This window comes from Salvelinus fontinalis, chromosome 5 (assembly GCF_029448725.1).
Source record: "Salvelinus fontinalis isolate EN_2023a chromosome 5, ASM2944872v1, whole genome shotgun sequence".
In the NCBI taxonomy this organism is placed as follows: Eukaryota; Metazoa; Chordata; class Actinopteri; order Salmoniformes; family Salmonidae; genus Salvelinus; species Salvelinus fontinalis.
Genome location: NC_074669.1, coordinates 29,867,303 through 29,889,126, shown reverse-complemented (window position 1 = coordinate 29,889,126; position 21,824 = coordinate 29,867,303). Strand labels below are relative to the sequence as shown.

Below are 21,824 nucleotides of genomic sequence, written 5' to 3'. Positions count from 1 at the left end.
GTGAATATATTAAAGCATACAGTACACATCCAACAGTTCCTCTCTTTCATCCTCCTAACAGAGCCTAGAAGAAACCCTTTGATAGAAACAAGGAGACATCCCCATGTAATTATATTTGATCATGTTTGCATATGTCACTCCCACAGTCTCTGTCACGCTCTGTGATTTGGCTGCTCTCTGATCGTTTTGGAAACCCTTCCTAGTTCCTTATCCCCCCCTCCTCCCCTCTGCTATGTGTGGGAGGTAGGACGTAGGAGGGGGAACCGGGGGCGTCTGTCTGCTTGCTGTAAGCACACAGCTTTCACTCACTTAGAAAACTGAGAAAATGTCCCCTTCACACCCTCTCCAGCTCACCCCAGCTCTGACGTTATGTCAACAGTGAGAAAATGCCCCCAATGCTTAAGCATGTTTTTGAAGTGTGATGTGCGATCCTATCCAGAGGTGAAGGACTGACAAGTCTGAGACGTGTAAACTTGTGTCCTACAGTAACTTATGACCCTGACCCTGTTACTGAAGTCTTATATGTCTTAAATTCACAATCTTTGATTTGTTTTTCAGTCAACTGCATCCCAACTACTTGGTTTTGTTATAAAGCTAAGGGACGGGGCTGAATAAATTAATTTAATGTATGGAAATCTCCATAGTATGTGTGTGACAAGGAAAACCAATGAGGACAATACAAAAGTATGCAACAAAAGAAACAATTTATTTGGAATATGCATTACCAGTACAAAGAAAGAGACCATAAAACCTACACCTTGTTAGCTATTTTTTTCTCCACAGAAAACAGGTTTTAAATCGGAATTAAAAAGACAATAGTTTTGCGGTTTCCAATGTTATACTTTTTTTTTTTTTTTTTTTTTTACATATGCAGAGATCTTAAAATGTCAAACCTGTCAAGAAAAGGATCCATGATTTCACTCTGAAATCTTTATAAAAAATAAGTAACATTCAAAAACACTGCAGTACGGTATTTTATTAAAGAACAAAAGACATGCCACAAAGAAAACATTTGATGTTTTACAAATTGTTCAGTTTCTTCTTTATTTTTTATAGTTATTTTTTCTCTCCCTTTTATATCCAAAAACTAAAAGCATCATTACATGAAGCTTTCAATAATAATGATGATACTGGAAAGTCAATGTGAAAAGTAGAGTAACTTTTACTTATTTTACGGCCAACGCATCACAAAAGCTATTGTTCTGCTTGCCACATGGCTAAAATCTGTATCGAAAGGCCAGGATACCACTCAAACATACTCCACTCATAGTGTACCTATGTGTTGTCCGTCAACTGGACTGTCAGATGTGGGAGCAAATTAAGCCATTTGTAGTTATCAAAAAAATAACAAGATTTTGCTTCACTCATCATAGTACACTTCCACGTCTCCAAAAAGTACATCAAATATAAAATGTAGTTTGTGAAAGAAGAGCTTAGTTCTGTGATATGCAGTCTATGGTGGATTCAGCTGTGTGGTACTGTAGTTATCTATACAGATGTTGATTATGATTTTAAATACTATATAATGTATATCTATTACCATGGATTTAGTTGGGCTAAAAACACTGTCGTGAGACAGTGTTCACACAAACTTTTCACATCACCTTTAATTAACAAGACAGTACCCATTTTAGAAGCAAGCTTTTGTGTCGATGCTTTAGAAAGTACAAAGTGAACCAGCGAGTGGATTATATCCGTAATGTGAAAGGAACTCTGTCCTACTGTCTGTCTGTCTCGGTCAAACATTTACTGTAGCTGCTTTGTTTTAAAATGGATACTGTCCAATTCCCCAAAAAACGCTAAACAAGAATTAAGGTGTACATCTACATACATAGAGCATTCTTGGGCTAATTCACATTATGCTAGCAAGAAAATAAAATAGAACGTACTGTAAGTCCTGTAACCAAGCAAAAGAAAAGTAAAACAGTAGCCAAATGTATTTATTCACAACATGAGGACATAAAAATATATCCAAACATCTGTATCTGTCTGTGTGCCATTAGGGTTAGTCTTTTCCATTTCATTCCTATAAACAAACACTACCGTGTTCGGACTGCATTTTGGTGTTTTGAGTACAGAAAGAGTACCTGAACATTCCTATGAGATGTTCGTGGAGTACTTCAGTTAATACACAATTTTACAAAACAAACAAAGTCGAGTTGGTCAAGCTGATCCCAATGTATAGAGCTGATGTTTCTGCAGTTATTTTTTGGTATCTATGTAATAATATGGTGGATATGTTGAAATGCCCAAGAAAGCAATGTGTATTTGTGTGTCATAAATACTGTAGCTAAAATCAAATACAACAAAATTATACATCTAATTTCAAATGATTTATTTTTTATTTGCGTAATTTAGACTGACGCCATATGCTAGGAGGATGCTGAAACATAAGAGTGAATAGAGACCAACCGTGATAACCAAAATGTAAAAACAGGATGATATGAGTGATGAGGTTGAATGGAGAAATTCAAACTGGGTGACAATAATAAATGGACAGAAATATACTACTGAGAAATAGGAAATAAAAGAGCTAACTAGCACCAAAAACACCAAACAAAGACTGTAATTTTGAGAGATATTTCATCATGTGTAGTCGTGTCTTCAATTACTACAACATTATACCACAAAATCAGAATTAAAATCTACATTAAAATGCCTTTTTTTGCACTTAAACAAGTGATTTTGGTTACCAGCAGTATTTGGCTATTACGATAGCACAGTGATGGTGATAATGGTAGTGTATGTATGTGTACAGGATGCATACACACCATATGTTCCGTATATGTAGACTGTATAGAATAGAGTACAACTATCATTCATGTGTGTTCTCTGTACTGTGTTCTTCTCTTTGACAAATATAAGTGTTACCCAGGGTAATCACTGTAAGTCACTGTGCTTAAAGACATATTGGCTTATTATAATTGATGCTAATGTACTCATTGATTAAGTGTTCTGGGTAGATTGTAAACTGCAGGTCAATGGTCTCTGGATGCAGTGCACACTACAAACAATATTTCAAGAGCGGTGAATTTATTAGAATTCCAGTAGCTAGAATCCCCACGATCCATTCCCTTCTGACCTTCCAGACAGTCTCTTCCATTTATTCTGGAGCACACTGTTACTCTCATAATGTTTGCTTATGCATTGGTTATCACTCATGCTGTGCTGCATTCAGTATGAGCAGAAAACATAGGCTACCATTCTTGCAGTAAAAATGTTTAACGTCTTATTGGCCAATGTAGAAGCTCTGAAACGGAATGCTTAAAATGAGGAGGAAAGGTTGAATCTCCTTTTCAAAGCACCCTGTTGATACTCTGCTAACATGAAATGTAATTAAATACAGTGATGAACCATTTTTTGATATGAAATGTCAGAGGGATGTTTTATTTACAAGCACAATTCATATTATACAAATTCATCTCCTGTGTTGAACTTTGGCACTGGACAATTTTAATAGAATTTATTTTATGTTGTGAATTAAGTAATTATATAGGGTGAAACTTGTCACAAAGGCAAAACTGTCCTTAAAAACAAGCCTTGAGACAGGACAAAAGGAGATTGAGAGCTACTGTCGATACCAGTAATTACAACAACAAAAAACAAAGCTTATTTAGAAGATGTACCATTGTTGTTGTTTTCTTGTTATTTTCAATAGAGGTAGTGTGAAAAGCATTTAAATCTACAAGATACGGGCCATACTGTATATACGTGTTGTAACTGTTTGCCTACTGTGTTATAAATCAGATGATCACACAATGAGGCAACATGGATAAATGGCGAAGAAAACTGTACAAACAGACAGTGAGGGGGTTGTAGATAGGTGGAAGAAAAGAGCCCTACTCGGGCTACTGACTGACTGACTGTGTCATGGTTGGTTGTAAAGAACTGTCTGGTGGTGGTGATGGTGTTTCATTCTGTAGTCCCCACCCGTAGAGAGAGGTCTCCTGCCCTGTGACGAGTCTAGTGTGTCACCTCCAGTCCTGATGGGGGGGCTGGCTGGGAAGCTGGCTGGATGATCGAGGGTGGAGGTTAGGGCTGTCTGGACGGTGGTGGAGGAGAAGGGTGGAGGGATCAGTTGGACGTGTCCGAGTGAACACTTCCGGGTCCTTCTGTGGGTGATGTCACTGATGAGGGGGTGGTAGCATCCTGCCAGCCTCCGTTTGCCTGAGAGAGAGACAGGAGAGACAGAATGGAGGGAGGAAGTATGAGCCCAGGCATAAAAGACACTAATTATACCCTATGTTTTTGCTTCTTATTTTTTCTCTTCTCTTTCAGAGTACATATTCATTATACAGTTCAATTAGTTTATAATATCATCTTATCTGCAGTACTGAATGCCATATCTGTGAAGTCCTGGGGACACGTGTAGTAGGTACGGTATGAGCTTTACTAATGCTAGAACGACCTCAAAACAACAACAACCAACATTCCACTAAAGCCTCAAGCCAAATCTGTATTGGACGAAGATCTGATTCACTCAAATTACAGTAACCTAGACCTCATATTTCAGAACAGAATTGTCACAAAAATTGTACTTGTTTAAAGCAACTGAAAATTCTGTAAATCACATATATGTACCTCTCAGATCACATGCAGTGTGCTCAAATTTCTATAATGAAGACAATTTTGTCTTCACTTCAAAACCAATACTGCATTCTTGTATCACTGGGGTTGAGATAAATGCCTGTTACATTCAACGACACACATAATAATAACAGTGACAATGTCTGAAAAGGACCTTAAAACAAAAGTCACAAAACAGTCATAAGAGGAATCAATGGTCGCCAATTGTGACATTGAATGAAAACACAATGAGGGACGCGTAAGCCATTTCCAATCCCAGAGACAGGCCTGCTAAAGAGCATTGAGATATTAATAGCAAATTTCATGCCATCAGAAAAACTGGAAATGGTCCTTGACAGCCTTTCACTTCAAAGCCTGTTATTTTAGCCAGAAGAAAGTCTGTAATCAAAAATGGAGGAAAAAGAAATGTCTTCAAATGTCTGACTTTGGTGACACTCTCTCTGTCTATTTCCAAACTGTAATTACTGTTCTTGTCTACCACAAAACCCATTATGTAACTGCTCAGTCATTATCAACACAGAGAGAGGGGAGTCTTTTCATCGTTTCACAGATAGGACATACTGCCGATCTCTCTCTCTCTCTCTCTCTCTCTCTCTCTCTCTCTCTCTCTCTCTCTCTCTCTCTCTCTCTCTCTCCTTATCCATCTGTAAAGCTGGACGAGCATAAAGTTTGATACACTGTTTCTAAGGTGACAGCTTTCCTGGCCTTTGCTTTTGTGAATAGGTTCGATACTGAGGTAAATGTGTAATTTTCAACTTCATATTCATCTATTCATCTCCAGCACCACCCCAACATCAACATATGTGAAAATGGCACGTTTCTAAGTTTTGTATTAAAAAAGATAGTGGAAGATAAGTGTTTCCAATGACATCATCGGTGTGCATCGTGTGATTTTAGCCAATTATGAGTAGGCATTGCCTACCAATTGGTTGATGATATCATTGGAAACACTTATCTTCCTCTCTCTTTCACTACGAAACATAGAAACGCGTCATTTTCACATACTGTATGTTGACGTTGGGGTGGTGCTGGAGATGATGAACATAAGCTAATTGTGAAATTTCCCTTTGACACAAATACTATTGCAGTAAAATGCTGCAGAGAGGCAAGGAAATAAAACTAGTCAACCCCACTCTAGAATTCTAAAATGTATAAATCATTTCTGTAAGATATGATTACAGTTATTATATCTCCCCAAATCCTACATTAAAAATGGGGAACCATATTTGTATGTGATATTTTTGTTCGAAAAAAATGAAAGGATAACAACGTAAGCCTAGTCTGCTGTTACATTTTTATTTTAAAAAATCAGATAACACGATATCCTTCTCGTATTACGCAGTAAGAGGGTTCTTTAAAAGCTATGAAAGCGTGTGGACAAAAAATAGAATATTGTGGCATTTTAGGACGTGGTACAGCAAGCAGGGGTCCAAGGATAACGATATCCATGAGGTCAGAGTGCTGTCTGAGAACAAGGCTTGAACACGTTAGTAGTGCTCTCTCAGGGTTATCACAGCCTGTTCTGTGGGAGGGAGATGAGCGTAGAGTGGAGAGCAAGCCAGGAAAGGAGGGGGGATTTGAATACACACTACATACCCCACTTTTGTTTTACAGGAGGCATTTCATCTCATTATCATATGGCCATTGAGGCACGACGGGAGAGGAAGCCAGAAGCCTAGCCGCGTGGCTGTGTGTGCCTGTGACTGTCCTCTCTCTCGTCGTAGCTCTCACCGACCCACACTGCCGTGGCTCGCTGTCAGGGCCATTAGTGTGGCGGGAGCATGATCTGAGCAATGCGCTTGGATTGCTGTCCCAAGTCCACACTCCGCTCTCCTTGTGTCTGTCTTATTGATTTTCCCTTTTACGACACGGCTTGTCGCTGTGAATTTCCCTGCTGTTTGCAGCCGCCAGCTAACCTCCCCCCTTCATCCCCTCCTCTCCTCTGCCCTCACCCAAAACACACACACACTCCCCCAAACCCAAACCCCCCCATCCCCTAAAAAATAAGAAAAAAATATAACATGGTGGAAATACGCCCCCATGTTATGCCCCTCGGTGCTCTGTCGAGGGGCTAGCAGTTTGGCTAGTTTTATTTTTAGTGTGACTCTACTCTGGGGTTGTTCTGATAGGGTTTTAACGGGGCCTCTGGATCCGCAGTGATGATTAGGATCAGGTGGTCGGTGAGGGCGTTGGGGGGTGTCCGATTCACGCGTCAAAGGATGTGTCACCTGTTTGTGCCATTCCTGCACGGCCGCGATTGGCTGCAGGTGCTACGGGAGAGCTGATTGGACGTGACAGGCTCAGGCGGCCGCTCCGAGTGTGTGTGTGTGTGGCCGGCCCCACGCCGTTCTGGCGTTCTGCCCGTGGCGTGACCGATACAGAAGCAATCAACTAGGTGACTGTGGTGGAGCTGAGACAAGTCCTACTAAGTGGCATTCTGAGCCCTATGGCTTTAAAATAATTGGTAGGGGGAAGAGAAAGCGGGGAAAAAACGTGTGTTTTTTTTCTCCTTACATTGATGCCCTGCGGACTGTACATCTGGCTGGCTGTGAGGCCCTCACTGTATCCGCCTGTCTGACTGATAACATGGCGAAGGGTATCCACCTGAAACACAACAGAGGAACGCAAACAAAGCAAGGTCAGAGCACAGAAGATAAACAAGACTAACACTGTAAGACAAAGACAAGAAGGAGCGTGATACACAGTACAGGCAGAGACAACACACAGGAAATACATCCAGCCATGGACAATATGAAGCAAGATAACCCAAAAATGTTATTACGTGTTTAGAAGACTGTCGAAAGGATGAAATTAGTGAGAGCTGCAGAGAGCACTGAATTACTTTCATTGTTACACTCGCTGTAATGTTTTAGTATGGTGGAAGAAGATACCTTGAAAACCCTATGGTGTGGCGCTATTAGGAGCCCATAGTGATGTAGACACTGGAGGAGTACTGAGATGCCTGTGGTGCGTTTAGGATAGATTACAAGGCCTATTCTTAGGGAGGTGGATCTGTTCCTATAGTCGTATCTTCTGCACTGCTTAGTTATAGGGCCCTACCTGTGACTGCACGTTGGCTCCCACCTGAGCCCCTTGGTACGAGTCCCCATTGAGAGACTGCACGCTCATGAACAAGTCACCGGAGTTTGACATGTTAAAAGATCCAGCAGAACCTGGAAGAGGAGAGAGGGAGCACTGGAATCACAGAGCAGCGAGAAAGAGGAGCAAGCAGAGCAGAATTCAGCCACTTGGCCCCGTCCAGGTTTAGACCCGGAGAAGCACCATGCAAAGTGTCAGCAGGCAAACAAATGCAGTTAGCGCTGGACGCAGGGGTGGGCAATTCCAGTCCTCAAGGGCCTTGGTGTCACAGTTTTGCCCCTAGCCCCAGCTAACACACCTGACTCCAATAATCACCTAATCATGAGCTTCAGTTTAGAATGCAATTTGATTAAATCAGCTGTGTTTGCTAGGGATGGAGGGAAAGTGTGACACCAATCAGGCCCTCGAGGACTGGAGTTGCCCACCCCTGCGAGAGAAAAAGTTAGAAATAGAGCTAGTGTTAGGGTTAGGGCCAGAGCGAGCAGACAGATTAGAGAGTGGCAGCATAGAGCTGAGGGAACGGTGAGTCGAATACAGTCGTCAGATGTGTTGTTGTTGTGACTATTTGTCAACATGAAAGTAAAATGGTAGTGGGACTCTACAGTCAAAGTATCATGAATGATATGTTATGTGTTTCTGTAAAACTGTTATTCATGGTCAACAAGATTAAATTAATTCAGTAAATGCAATTGGTACAAGAAAATGTAAATGTTCTGTATTGAGATAAAGTACAATAAAAGGTGTGTTATTCGAAAAGAAGACAACAGCTAAGAAAGTATTGGGAGACTTGACATGGGGCCCTGGTATCCTACTCTTGGACAAAGCCATTTTCCCTTTTTTTCTTTTGACTTGAGCATAGAAAAATGCCCTTGACTGATATAGAGTGCATTCAGAGCCTTCCAAATAACCCATTGGTATTATTCTTTAGTCTCACCTGCAGAATTTGGAGTGGAGGGCGAGTTAGCCTGGCTCCCGTGTGAGGATACGTTGGTCGCGTTCACAGCAGTTTTGGCAGCGTACATGTTGGCTTCTTCCTGGAACTTTCCAATGTTTTTCTTGTATCTGATTCTTTTATTTCCGAACCAGTTGGAAACCTGTACAAACAACGTGCAACTTGTAAATGCTTACACAACGTTAATGTTACACAAATAAATGTCCCACTTTTTTACTGAGCAAATTCTGAGTGTGAAATCAGAATCAGAATGAGCACTGCATGCATGGCCCTCCACTGGCATATCCTATCCGACACTGAAGAAAGACTTTTGTGAGTCCCAAATGGCATCCTATACCCTTTATAGTGCACTACTTTTAACCAGAGCCCTATAGGCCCTGGTCAAAGGTAGTGCAGTATATAGGGAATAGGGTGCCACTTGGAACATAGCCTTTTGAGGTAGTAGTGAATACTACCACTCGCTACGTAGACCAGTACTGTGAATCCACATTAGTGGCAGAAGGGAATGATTGCCAGTAACAGTCTCATTATGTCAGTATGACTGCAGCTATCATCAGAGCTCACGCTAGCACCAATCAGTCAACATCCACTATCTAACACCCATTAGAGCTAATGGACTCCCCGATGAAGCTACCAGGATAAGCCAGGTAGCGCTAATGATAAACAACATTAAAATCAAAAACGAAATCAATCCTGTTGCTGAGTTTGAACGAATGCAGAGAGAAGGTAGGTAAACATATTATTTTATCATAGACCCAGGAACACAGAGGTTGAGTCCCAAATGGAACTCTATTCTCTATGGGACCTGGTCAAAAGTAGTGGACTACATAAGGAAAAGGGTGCCATTTGGGGCATAGACAGATGCTCAACTAATCATTCAGACCCTGAAGCATGTTGTTTTCATCAAACAACGCCCAGATGCATCCTCAAAATAATTTTGCATAAACTTAATGAAACCGTTTGAGGAGATGATGGATGAGAAACACATAACATAACTGCTGTTCACCTTGGTATTGTTGGTGCATTCTTAATTACATTATCAATCATCATATTACACTATCAATGTAGTCCCTGTGATGTAGCCTATGAATTAAGAAAATAATGTAACGCTCACATCTTAAAGGCCCAGTGCAGTCAAAAAACAGATTTTCCAGTTTTGTATGTATATTTCCACACAATGAGGTTGGAATAATACTGTGAAATTGTGAAAATGATTATAATGGCCTTCCACATGATCCACTACTGCCTCTAATCCTGTTCTACGTGTACTGTGGCCTTCCTGAAGACAGGTGGCACTGTACTGTACCTGTGAAACTGTGATGGAGCACTTCTTGGCCAGCTCTTCCTTGGCCTCTTCACTAGGGTAGGGGTTAGACAGGTGCGAGTAGAAGTACTCATTCAGGATCTCTGTCGCCTGTTTGTTGAAGTTCCGTCTTTTCCGTCTACAAGGAGAATGATAGAAATTGGTTAGTTAGGACCGGAATAAACACTATGTAAAATAGATACCGTTAATACCGTCCGGTCAAAGCATATACAAATCTGAAGCCTACATAGAGGAAATGTGTCAAAGCCACTTGTGGTAATACAGGCAAAACTGGGGCACCTCATACAGTAACAACACAACTACCACCCAATTCGATCCAATACCTTCCATACAACTGCCACCCCATTTCAATACAGCTGCCTAAGCTGGTACGAAATATGTTTTCTTTGCGGAGGTTCACTAATAGAAATGAACAACGCCTGCAAATCCTGACGAACAACAGAACACTGGCCTTCCTTATTAAAGGCTAGAAAACGTGCCGTAAGCACGCGCTGATGCCGGTTCAGTTCACTGACCCCTCCATCTCTTCCTCCTTCTCCATCTCCACCCTCTATCAGGTCATGTCTGCATGTGCCACATCTCATGAGAGGGCTTTACATAAGCTAGGTCGGGAACCCTGTAAAATGCGTGCCTCCATGCATCGCATCGATTGACTGGTGAAAGAGATTTGTGCTGAAATCTTCGTCCCGCACTCCAAAAGCCTGCTTGAGAATATGTAAATGTGCACAGCATGGTGCTAGGGCAGGCTGCAGATTAATCAGTAAAGATGAGAATGGTAGGGAGGCAGTGACTCTCTCTCTCTCTCTCACTCACTCACTCTCTAACTGAAAGCCCTTCCCTTCTTCCCCTGCCTCCCTCCCTGCACCACGGCCACAATCATTTGCAGAAGAATAGGGGGGAGCTTTGTAAGACGAGCCCAAGCCTAATTTAAATGTTATGCTTCCGACTCCGACTCAGAGTGAAATTTATCCTCAGAGAAATGTATGCAAATCCAAAACATGCATCAAAAGGAACAAGGGATTATATTAAAAAAAGGGAAATATTTAGCGTTATGGAGCCTGGAGAGAGGAGATAATTGTCAGTGGCCAAGTAGCAAGGCTCTATGTGCTGGTTGAAATGGCACCAATAGATGTGCCGTAGGTAGGCTCAAAACTAGAATAACATGCTGTCAACATGACTGCAAAAGCACCTGATGTGAATAATGCAGTTACATGTATGGAAATACTGTAGCTAGCTATGCAAGTCAACAAAAAACATTGCAGTGGTACAGTGACTTTGCACACGGTAATTTGTACAGCTGTAGGCACACACACACAGACACACACCTGGCGTCGAGGAAGCGTGAGCGCAGGATCATGACGGCTTCGCAGGTGCTCTGTTTGAGCTGCATCTGGATGGAGCTGAACTTGCGGTGGATGATCCCCACCATGCGCTCGATCTCCTTGGGAGAGATGGGCCGCGTGCGACTCTGCTCCCTCAGCAGGTTCATCACATGGGTAGTAAACTCGTTACAAGCCTGCAGAGGGGGGGAAACAGACAAAGAGAGAGATGATCAGATAGATAGAGCAATCTGGTTTGTTACATTTACATTTGAGTCATTTAGCAGACATCAGTTTCTTCTATCGAGACTGTCAAAAGAAATGTTGTTGGTGAGAGTTTTCATAGCAGCCTCACCATGATGATGGTGATATACTATATGGCTATTGACAGGCTGGGTGGTGTCCTCTAGCATTGGATTAATGCAGTGTTTGCATACAGTGCAAAAATATACTGTATGGTATTCTACATCAGTCAAGGTCATGCACAAAGACAGAAAGGAAAAATTTGATGCAAATTAAGAGGTGTTTAATGTATGTAGTTCTGGGGAATGCTTCCATGTTGTGAAGCCAAGAGGGAATATAAGTGGTGATATTTTTCATATTAAACAGAAGTGGCAATGGCAACTGTAAGTCTCGTTTTTCAGAAAGGAGACATGGAGAAATGACAGCTGCTGGTCCCTGCTGACGAGCAGCAAACCTTCTCTTCTTACCGCAGTCGAGTCGCAGCTGAGCGGGTTGAGAGATTAACATGCCATGATGATACACTCACCCTCCTGTGTGGCACTAGGCGTGAGCCTGACATGATATTACAGTATGCCTCTGTCTCTCTCCTTCTCTGTCTCTCTGTCTCTCTCCCTCTGTCTCTGTCTCTCTGTCTCTCTGTCTCTCTGTCTCTCTGTCTCTCTCCCTCTGTCTCTCTCCCTCTGTCTCTCTCCCTCTGTCTCTCTCCCTCTGTCTCTCTCCCTCTGTCTCTCTCCCTCTGTCTCTCTCCCTGTCTTTTTCTCTCCCTCTTTCCCTGTCGTGTCTTGTTCTCTTTCTCCTTCTAATTCTCCCCCTCACTCTCTCTCTCTCTCTCTCTCTCTCTCTGTCACTCTACAATATGTCTGTCATATTCACACTCATCTCAAAGGGCCTTTATTGACATGAAAGCAATAGTTATCAAAGCAGAAGTATGTGAATGAAGAGAGACAGTAACAAGACAAAGTACAACAATACAAAAATGTCTGTACAACAGATGTAAATGACAGTGAATAGGTGGATGATATGAGAGGTAAGGTGCAGAGTAGTCATGCGGTTGGTGTCATACAGTGATGCATGTGGATGACAGTGAAGCCATCTGGCACAACCCCAGATAGACTATAGACATAATGTCATCATAACAACATTGGTTAACACACACACACACACACACACACACACACACACACACACACACACACACACACACACACACACACACACACACACACACACACACACACACACACACACACACACACACACACACACAGAAATGTATATCCTGGTTCATGTGTATGTGGGCCTTGTCTGAAACAAAATACATGCAAACATGATATAGTGCAATGTACTGATTATGATGCTACTGGAAGCATCTAAAGCAAGCAGACATAGCATCAATTACAAATAAACGTATAGAAATAAATAAATATATAGAAAAATAATAAAGAAAAAAAACAACTGTTAAACCACAAATAAATTGTGGTGATAAATGATAAGTGAGTTATAGTATTTTTTTTCTCCGTAAGCAACACTACGGCTTTAAAAGACTGGGTTGCCATCCAGTTCCTAATCGTGATCCTGACAGTGAAGGTATGTTCCCTATCACTGAGATTGTACGGGAGGGAAGCGTGGTATAAAATGCTGGGTTTAGAAAACTCTGGGTTGTAAATAAAAACACTGGAGCCAAGTTCACATTGGATTCGCGAATAGATTTAGTTACTAACCCAGCTTTATAAATACTAGTCAGATGTGGAAAAATGTACTTGATTCAACTCCTCCCGAAGGGTGTCTATTTGGTAAACAACCTAACCAAAGTAAAATAATGTTATTAACTAATGATATTATGACTATAAAATATATTATCTCTCTATATAGTGTATGGTTGGGCAGTGGTCTGCAGTGGAGGAGTACCTTGTTTCCGTTGCCATGACTCCCTGTGTAACTCTCCCCCCTCCATCCGCACTGGGATACCATCTTAAATACAGTATATTACAGATATATTACATATTATATATAATTATATAGCACATTGTCAGCATGTAATGGTGGCATAGTCGCAGGACTGTTTTCCACACTACTTCCGACTGCTACAGTCCTGCCTATTGTATGTGGCTCCGGGGTGAAGTTTCCCCTAGATACAGATCTAGGATCAGCTTCCCCTTCTCCAATCCTAAACTTAACCATTAGTGGGGACAATGCAAAACCGATCCAAGATCAGCGTCTAGAGGCAACTTTACCCTACTCCACTGTCTGTGTGTTTCAGGATGGCAACCCTGTCTACAGACTAGACTAACATCACAACACTGAATCCTGTCTACAGACTAGACTAACATCACAACACTGAACCCGTTTACAGACTAGACTAACATCACAACACTAAACCCTGTCTACAGACTAGATTAACATCACAACACTGACTTTGCTTTTTTATATAAATGTAAGCAGTGTCTGGGACTATACGGAAAATACATTTGCATTTCATCAAACAGGGCATGCATTCATTCCAGCCAGTCAGGGCCTTAACATTTGACTGTGTGTATATTGGTTAGGAAGTAGACAACGTTATGCAGTAAAATCCACTCTGATTTATTGGCATGGTGGATAATGACATGGAGGAGAAGAGAAGGAAACTGCACATTACATAGGGATGCAATGGAGATGAGAGAAAATCTGTCACATCTTTAGATGGATGCCATAAATGTAGAAAGTCTCCTTAAATTGGGATGTAAATATAAAAAGATGAATGGCTCAGTTGGTAGAGCATGATGCTTGCATGCCAGGATCGTGGGTTCGATTCCCGGGACCACCGATATGTAAAATGTATGCATACATTTACATTTAAGTCATTTAGCAGACGCTCTTATCCAGAGCGACTTACAAGTACATACATTCATACATTTTTGTACTGGCCCCCCGTGGGAATCGAACCCAGAACCCTGGCGTTGCAAGCGCCATGCTCTACCAACTGAGCCACACGGGGCATACATGACTGTAAGTCACTCTGGATAAAAACATCTGCTAAATGGCATATACACTGAGCTCCAAAAGTATTGGGAGAGTGACACTTTATTATTGTTTTTGGCTCTGTATTCCAGCACTTTGCACTTTGACCTCATAGTCATTGTATAAATTCAAATCCAGACTGTCAGCTTTAATTTGAGGGTATTTTCATTCTTTTCGGGTGAACCGTTGGGAAATAACAGCCCTTTTTGTACATAGACCCCCCATTTTAGAGGACCAAAAGTATTGGGACAAATTCACTTATATGTGTATTAAAGTAGTCAAAAGTTATGTATTTGGTCCCATATTCCTAGCACACAATGATTACATCAAGCTTGTGACTCTACACATTTGTTGGATGCTTTTGTTGTTTGTCTTGGTTGTTTCAGATTATTTTGAGCCCAATAGAAATTAAATGGTAAATATGTATTGTGTCATTTTGGAGTCCCTTTTATTGTAAATAAGAATAGAATATGTTTCTGAACACTTATACATGAATGTGGATGCTATCATGATTACAGATCAATTCTGAATAAATCGTGAATAATGATGAGTGAGAAAGTTACAGGCGCACAAACATCATACCCCCTGAAAATGCTGACCTCCCCTGTTATTGTAATTCTCCTCCAAATGGTGAGAGGTTTAACATGCCTTTGGTGGTATGATATTTGTGTGTCTCTAACTTTATCACTCATCATTCTTCAGGTAGTCATAGGCTAACAAATAATCACTGTGATGGGAATGGTGATGGGTGGAGCTGGTGCGTTTCGGTTACAGGGTTAGAGTATGTGATTATGGGAAGAGACACCTAAGACAGTAGTTCTCTGAGGGGTGAGTGTATCCCGTCCATCCTTACCTGTTCGTATTTCTCCAGCTCTGTGTGGTAGATCTGTCTGATCTGAGAGAGCTTGGCTCTGTAGTCCGAGTGTTCCGCTGAGTTATCTGCTCCTGCCCCGCCTCCTGAGGCTGCAGCCGCAGCCGCGGCCGCTGCAGAACCGCCCCCTTTCTCAGGTCCAGACACGCCCTCCGCCAGCAACATGTTGTCCAATCGCATGAGCTGGGCATCTGGAGGCTCCTCCTCCTGGGCGCCACGGATACTCAGCACTGCAAACGACAGGAAGGGTCAAAGGTTAGAGGTCAGTCCCACAGGTCACCAATCACAGCGTTGTGACGCCATAGGTCACTCACACACAGCGCTGTGACACCATAACAAGCTGTCGGCTGTAGGCAGCGCTGCACACCCTGCCTGACACACAGAACACACACACACACACCATGCCTGACACATCCTCCTCCTCTGGTCTGGAGAGCAACGGCGCGGCAGAATTGTTTTCTTTCACAGTGGTAACGCTTGGTGGTGCATCCATGTGGACTGTAAAAGCCAGCAGGCTCAGACTGAGACTCAGACTACTCGAGTACAGTGTGTAGTGTAAATGGCAGTAGAAGTACATCGTGTAGTGTAGCTGGCAGTAGGACATCCCTGTCTGGACAGGGTTCATCCAGTTGATAAATCACCTGCCTCTTTATGGTTCATCTCTGTGCCAGAATAAAGGCTACGGCGCTAGACTCTGGCAAGACTACACTATAATAAAACTCAATTTATATAATTTCATTAACTTAAAATGCAACTTCAATAATAACTACCAGAGCATTGGCCAGGACTGTTTGGTATTCAATACATATGTCATAAAGCAATTTATGATATTGGAGGAATAAATAAACAAATACTATAAATGGGGTTTACGCTCTGATAATGAATGAGGCATCGTCTCTGAGGAGTCAGTTATGGCTTCCCAAATGGCACCCTATTCACTTTATAGTGCACTACTTTTGACAAGTGCCCACAGGGTTTTGGTCAAAAGTAGTGCACTATAAAGGGAATAGTGTGCCATGTGGGGACATCACGTCGGTGACATCACTGGTGTCTTAGGTGCCTTATATTAGTATTGGGACACATTGAACTGTGGATAATGGTGGTTTTGTACTTCACTGATTACCAGTTCAGTGTGTAAATGTGACCTCCATGCATTCACACAGAAAACACACTGATTGATACTCTTACCGTGGTGCTTGGTTACTATTGTTACAATGCCCTAACAGTGCTGATTCTTAAAGCGTAAGGATCTGGGCGACAACTGAAGTCTGTCATTGAGCGATAGTGCACATTGTGAGGCCAAGCACTGGACTTGGCAGTGTGTGTGGAGTGGCAGAGCGAAGGTATTCATGCTGTTCCCTTTCCTTCCTCTAGAGGTCTCCCTTGCTGTTCATTAGCGTAGACAAGGCCGACCTTCCACTTTCTGAAATAACACACACTCACAGATCTATCCATTCCAATTACAAACACCTTGTCCCACTGTCTATGCATTCAAACTGATAACAGGGAAGGCAAGTGCATCAAATGTAGCATACACAATGTCATTACTTTTAAGGCTACAGCCACTTATCCAGGCTGCATCACATCCTGCCGTGATTGGGAGTCCCATAGGGCGAAGCACAATTGGCCCAGCGCCACTCGGGTTTGGCCGGGGTAGGCCGTCATTGTAAATAAGAATTTGTTCTTAACTGTCTTGCCTAGTTAAATAAAGGTTAAATTTAAAATGTTAAAGGTTAAATTTAAATTTAAAATGCCTTCGGAAAGTATTCAGACCCCTTGACTTTTTCCACATTTTGTTATGTTACAGCCTTATTCTAAAATTGATTAAATCGGGGGGGTTTCTCATCAATCTACACACAATACCCCTTAATGACAAAAAAAATATGTTTTTTAGAAATGATTGCTAATTTATAAAATAAAATCAACTGAAATATCACATTTACATAAGAATTCAGACCCTTTACTCAGTACTTTGTTGAAGCACCTTTGGCAGCGATTACAGCATTGAGTCTTCTTGGGTATGACGCTACAAGCTTGGCACACCTGTATTTGGGGAGTTTCTTCCATTCTTCTCTGCAGTTTCTCTCAATCTCTGTCAGGTTGGATGGGGAGCGTTGCTGCACAGCTATTTTCAGGTCTCTCCAGAGATGTTTGATCGTGTTCAAGTCCGGGCTCTGGCTGGGCCACTCAAGGACATTCAGAGACTTGTGCCAAAACCACTCCTGCGTTGTCTTGGCTGTGTGCTTAGGGTTGTTGTCCTGTTGGAAGGTGAACCTTCGCTTCAGTCTGAGCGCTCTCAAGCAGGTTTTCATCAAGGATCTCTGTACTTGGTTCCATTCATCTTTCCCTTGATCCTAACTAGTCTCCAAGTCCCTGCATCTGAAAAACATCCCCACAGCATGACGCTGCCACCACCATGCTTCAACGTAGGGATGGTGCCAGGTTTCCACCAGATGTGACACTTCGCATTCAGGCCAAAGAGTTCAATCTTGGTTTCATCAGACCAGAGAATCTTGTGGTCTGAGAGTCTTCAGGTCCCTTTTGGCAAACTCCAAGCAGGCTGTCATGTGCCTTTTACTGAGGAGTGGCTTCCATCTGGCCACTTTACCATAAAGGCCTGATTGGTGGAGTGCTGCAGAGATGGTAGTCCTTCTGGAAGATTCTCCCATCTCCACAGAGGAACTCTGGAGCTCTGTCAGTGACCATCAGGTTCTTAGTCACCTCCCTGACCAAGGCCCTTCTCCCCCGATTGCTCAGTTTGGCAGGGCGGCCAGCTCTAGGAAGTCTTGGTGGTTCCAAACTTCTTCCATTGAAGAATGATGGAGGCCACTGTGTTCTTGGGGACCTTCAATGCTGCAGAAATGTTTTGGTGCCCTTCCCCAGATCTGTGCCTTGACACAATCCTATCTCTGAGATCTACAGACAATTCCTTCAACCTCATGGCTTGGTTTTTGCTCTGACATGCACTGTCAACTGCAGGACCTTATATAGACAGGTGTGTGCCTTTCCAAATCATGTCAAATACATTTTATTTACCACAGTTGGCCTCCAATTAAGTTGTAGAAACATCTCAAGGATGATCAATGGAAACAGGATGCACCTGAGCTTAATTTCGAGTCTCATAGCAAGGGTCTGAATACTTATGTAAATAAGGTATTTCAGTTTTTTTTTTTATTATACATTTTCAAACATTTCTAAAAAACTGTTTTCGCTTTTTCCTTATGAAGTATTGTATATAGATGGCTGAGAATTATAATTTTTTTTTAAATCAATTTTAGAATAAGGCTGTAACGTAACAACATGTGGAAAAAGTCAAGGAGTCTGAATACTTTCCGAAAGCACCGTATGACTTACTGACTTTAAGGCCAATGTTTGAGAATTGTTATTTAAAACATTAACCCTCCTCACATGTCTCATTGTCTCAGAACAAAATGGAACAGGCAGGGAATACTTCATTAATCCAGAGACAATGGGAGTAGTTTGTAGCATTAGACCCAGATTAGATCGCTGCCCCAGCCATAGGATGGGATGGCTGAGGTGGTTAGGGTGGGAGTGTCTGGGCTGGGTGGGGGTTTAGCTGGGTGGGGGTTTAGCTGGGTGGGGGTTTAGCTGGGTGGGGGTTTAGCGGGATGTTGTAAACAGTACAACATATACAGTGCTGTGAAAAAAGATTTTCTTTACTTTTGCACATTTTTGATACTAAATGCTATCAGATCTTCAACCAAAACCTAATATTAGATAAAGGGAACCTGAGTGAACAAATAACACAACAGTTCTGCAACACCCAATGCCCCTGTGTGAAAAATGCATTGCCCCACCTTTAGTTGCAAAGACTCCAACGAAACGCTTCACTCACGTCGCCGTGGAGGAATTTTGGCCCACTATTCCATGCAGAGCTGCTTTAACTCAGCGCCATTTGTGGGTTTTCAAGTATGAACTGCTCGTTTCAAGTTCGCAAAAACATCTCAATTTGGATTCGGTCTGGACTTTGACGAGGCCATTTCAAAACTTTTCATGTAGACTTTATTGTGTGTTTTGGATCTTTGTCTTGCTGCATGACCCAGCTGCGCTCCAGCCGCAGCTCACAGACAGATGGCCTGACATTCTCCTGTAGAATTCTCTGATACAGAGCAGAATTCATGGTTCCTTTTGGCAAGTCATCCAGGTCATGAGGCGGCAAAGCATCCCCAAACTATCACATAACCACCACCGTGCTTAACTGTTGGTATGAGGTTCTTAATGTGGAATGCAGTGTTTGGTTTTTGCCAGGCATATTGGGACCCTTAATGGGACTTACTATATATTGTACTCTAGTCATGGCTCATACTATATTATGTGTGTATTGTTATTTTAATTGCTAGGTCTTATACTGTAATGTTGGAGCTAGAAACACAAGCACTTCGCTGCATCTGCGATAACATCTGCAAATCTGTGTGCCCGACCAATAAACTTTGATTTGAAAGTAGAATAACCCTGTGTAAAAATGTGTTGAACAATATTGTTATCACCTTTAATTCCTCATAGGATAATACCACAGGAATACATTTCTAGAATAGTGGGAATGAAATACTTACTGATACTGTATGCAAGTTATACTACATTTTGGACTTTGAGTAAACCTGGATGACTAAACCAAGTCTATTGTTTACTGCAAGTTCACACGATCTTTCCGTCCATTGGTTAAAGGGCAGGGATAAAGACTTCCAACTAAGTCGCACAGTTAACAGAATTTTGAGACTCAAAGAGCACACGAAAGCTAGGGAGGATGCTCTTCTCCTCTTCACAGCTGTATGCAGCTGAAAACTGAGGCTCACAGATTTCTTCCCAAAGTCATAAAATGTCTAGACTGTCAAGTGAAAACGGAACATAAAGGGTATTGTCCGAAATGGCAGTCTATTCCCTTTATAATGCAGTAGTTTTGTAGTGCAAAAGTTGTGTACTAGATACGGAATAGGACGCCATTTGGGATGCTCCCAAAAAACCCTCCTGCATTCATGCAATGATTCGATTCTCGTCTGCCAAGTCTTGGAAAAGGAAAAGAGAAAAGGAAAGAAATTGCTGGAGTATGTCTTTAACATTCACAAAGTGTTTCTTTTACTTGGCCTGAAGTACCTCCCCCATCAGTCTTATAAGTGAGCGACCGTTCTACTGCAGGTCAGAGCTTATAAAATCTTTCTCGTAGAGAAAAACAGAGAAGGAAAATATTTGATCCACATTTAGATAGTGAACTAAGAACAAAGTTCAGCAACAAAATGCACCAGAAAAAATGAAAGATTTATGTGATACCGTAGTTAATAGAGAGTAGTTATTTGTGGAAGGCTATAGGCTAGGGACATGAGTAATACTATCATTTAGTTAGCATAATCTGAACATTCGCAGCGTTTCCCTGTGTTTTCATACATGTGATGCAAAGACAGAATTGTTTTCTGAGCAATACAATAGCTACAAGAAATAGCTACTGTTCAATCCCTTCATCCTCCCTGTATCCTGGTTTCACCCTGGAATTATTTGGGCATTTGGTTTACACAGATGGGACCCCCAGAGGAGAATTATCAGGTCATATGAGAGACAGACAGGACCCCCAGAGGAGAATTATCAGGTCATATGAGAGACAGACAGGACCCCCAGAGGAGAATTATCAGGTCTTATGAGAGACAGACAGGACCCCCAGAGGAGAATTATCAGGTCATATGAGACAGACGAGACCCCGAAAGGAGCATTATCAGGTCTTATGAGAGACAGACAGGACCCCCAGAGGAGAATTATCAGGTCATATGAGACAGACGAGACCCCGAAGGGAGCATTATCAGGTCGTATGAGAGACAGAACCAAAGAACCTGCTGCAGTGTGTGTTTGCCTCCAAGGATATTGGAGTATATTATTTAGGTATGTATATTGTATAATATAATTGATATGTAAAATATTGGAGGTATTTGGGTATTTGGGGTTTCCGCAGACAGGAACCCCATAGGAGCAGTCGGCTGAACCAGGGATCTGGGACCTGCAGTGTGTCTGGCTGCCTCTGCCTGGTCTGGAGGCGATTCTGCCCTGATGGAGGCAAATTATGATTTATTTATTCCGCCCTGAACCTAAAGCGCATAATTAAAACCACAGAACGGATTATCTTAAACAAATACAATAAATAAAGAAAAGAAAGAAAGGGGGGAACAATGTGCCTCGGTAAAACGATCTTTGCTGTGGGTCATAATTACACGAGTCATTGAGGGCCACTTTAGTGGCTAATGGCAGGCTAATTGATTCATCCTAATGTTTCCCAGCCTTGGGTTTGTGTTGTGTTGCTCCAGACCTGGGTTCAAACACTATTTGAAATGATTTCAAATACTTTAGCTGGGCTTGATTGAGCTTGCCTGTCGCAATGGACCAATAGAATAGTCACAAAACTCTGCCCATCTGGCACTCCAGGCAGGC

At 42.1% G+C, this 21,824-nt stretch overlaps 1 protein-coding gene across 4 annotated transcripts in view; it reads right to left on the bottom strand.

Annotated features, from left to right (window-relative positions):
• Positions 1-687: 687 nt before the first annotated feature.
• Positions 688-21,824, bottom strand: part of LOC129855458 (pre-B-cell leukemia transcription factor 1) — a 93,018-nt gene continuing 71,881 nt past the window's right edge. The window contains exons 3-10 of one of the 4 annotated variants that reach the window (XM_055923126.1): positions 15,378-15,625; positions 13,433-13,495; positions 11,288-11,478; positions 9,945-10,080; positions 8,621-8,780; positions 7,648-7,760; positions 7,102-7,191; positions 688-4,167 (exon numbers count right to left, since the gene is read on the bottom strand). In XM_055923126.1, the coding sequence (XP_055779101.1) occupies positions 4,075-4,167; positions 7,102-7,191; positions 7,648-7,760; positions 8,621-8,780; positions 9,945-10,080; positions 11,288-11,478; positions 13,433-13,495; positions 15,378-15,625 (1,094 nt within the window). In that variant the 3' untranslated portion in view covers positions 688-4,074. The remainder of the gene's footprint in view (positions 4,168-7,101; positions 7,192-7,647; positions 7,761-8,620; positions 8,781-9,944; positions 10,081-11,287; positions 11,479-13,432; positions 13,496-15,377; positions 15,626-21,824) is intronic. The other 3 variants (XM_055923127.1, XM_055923128.1, XM_055923129.1) reach the window with 3 other exon arrangements.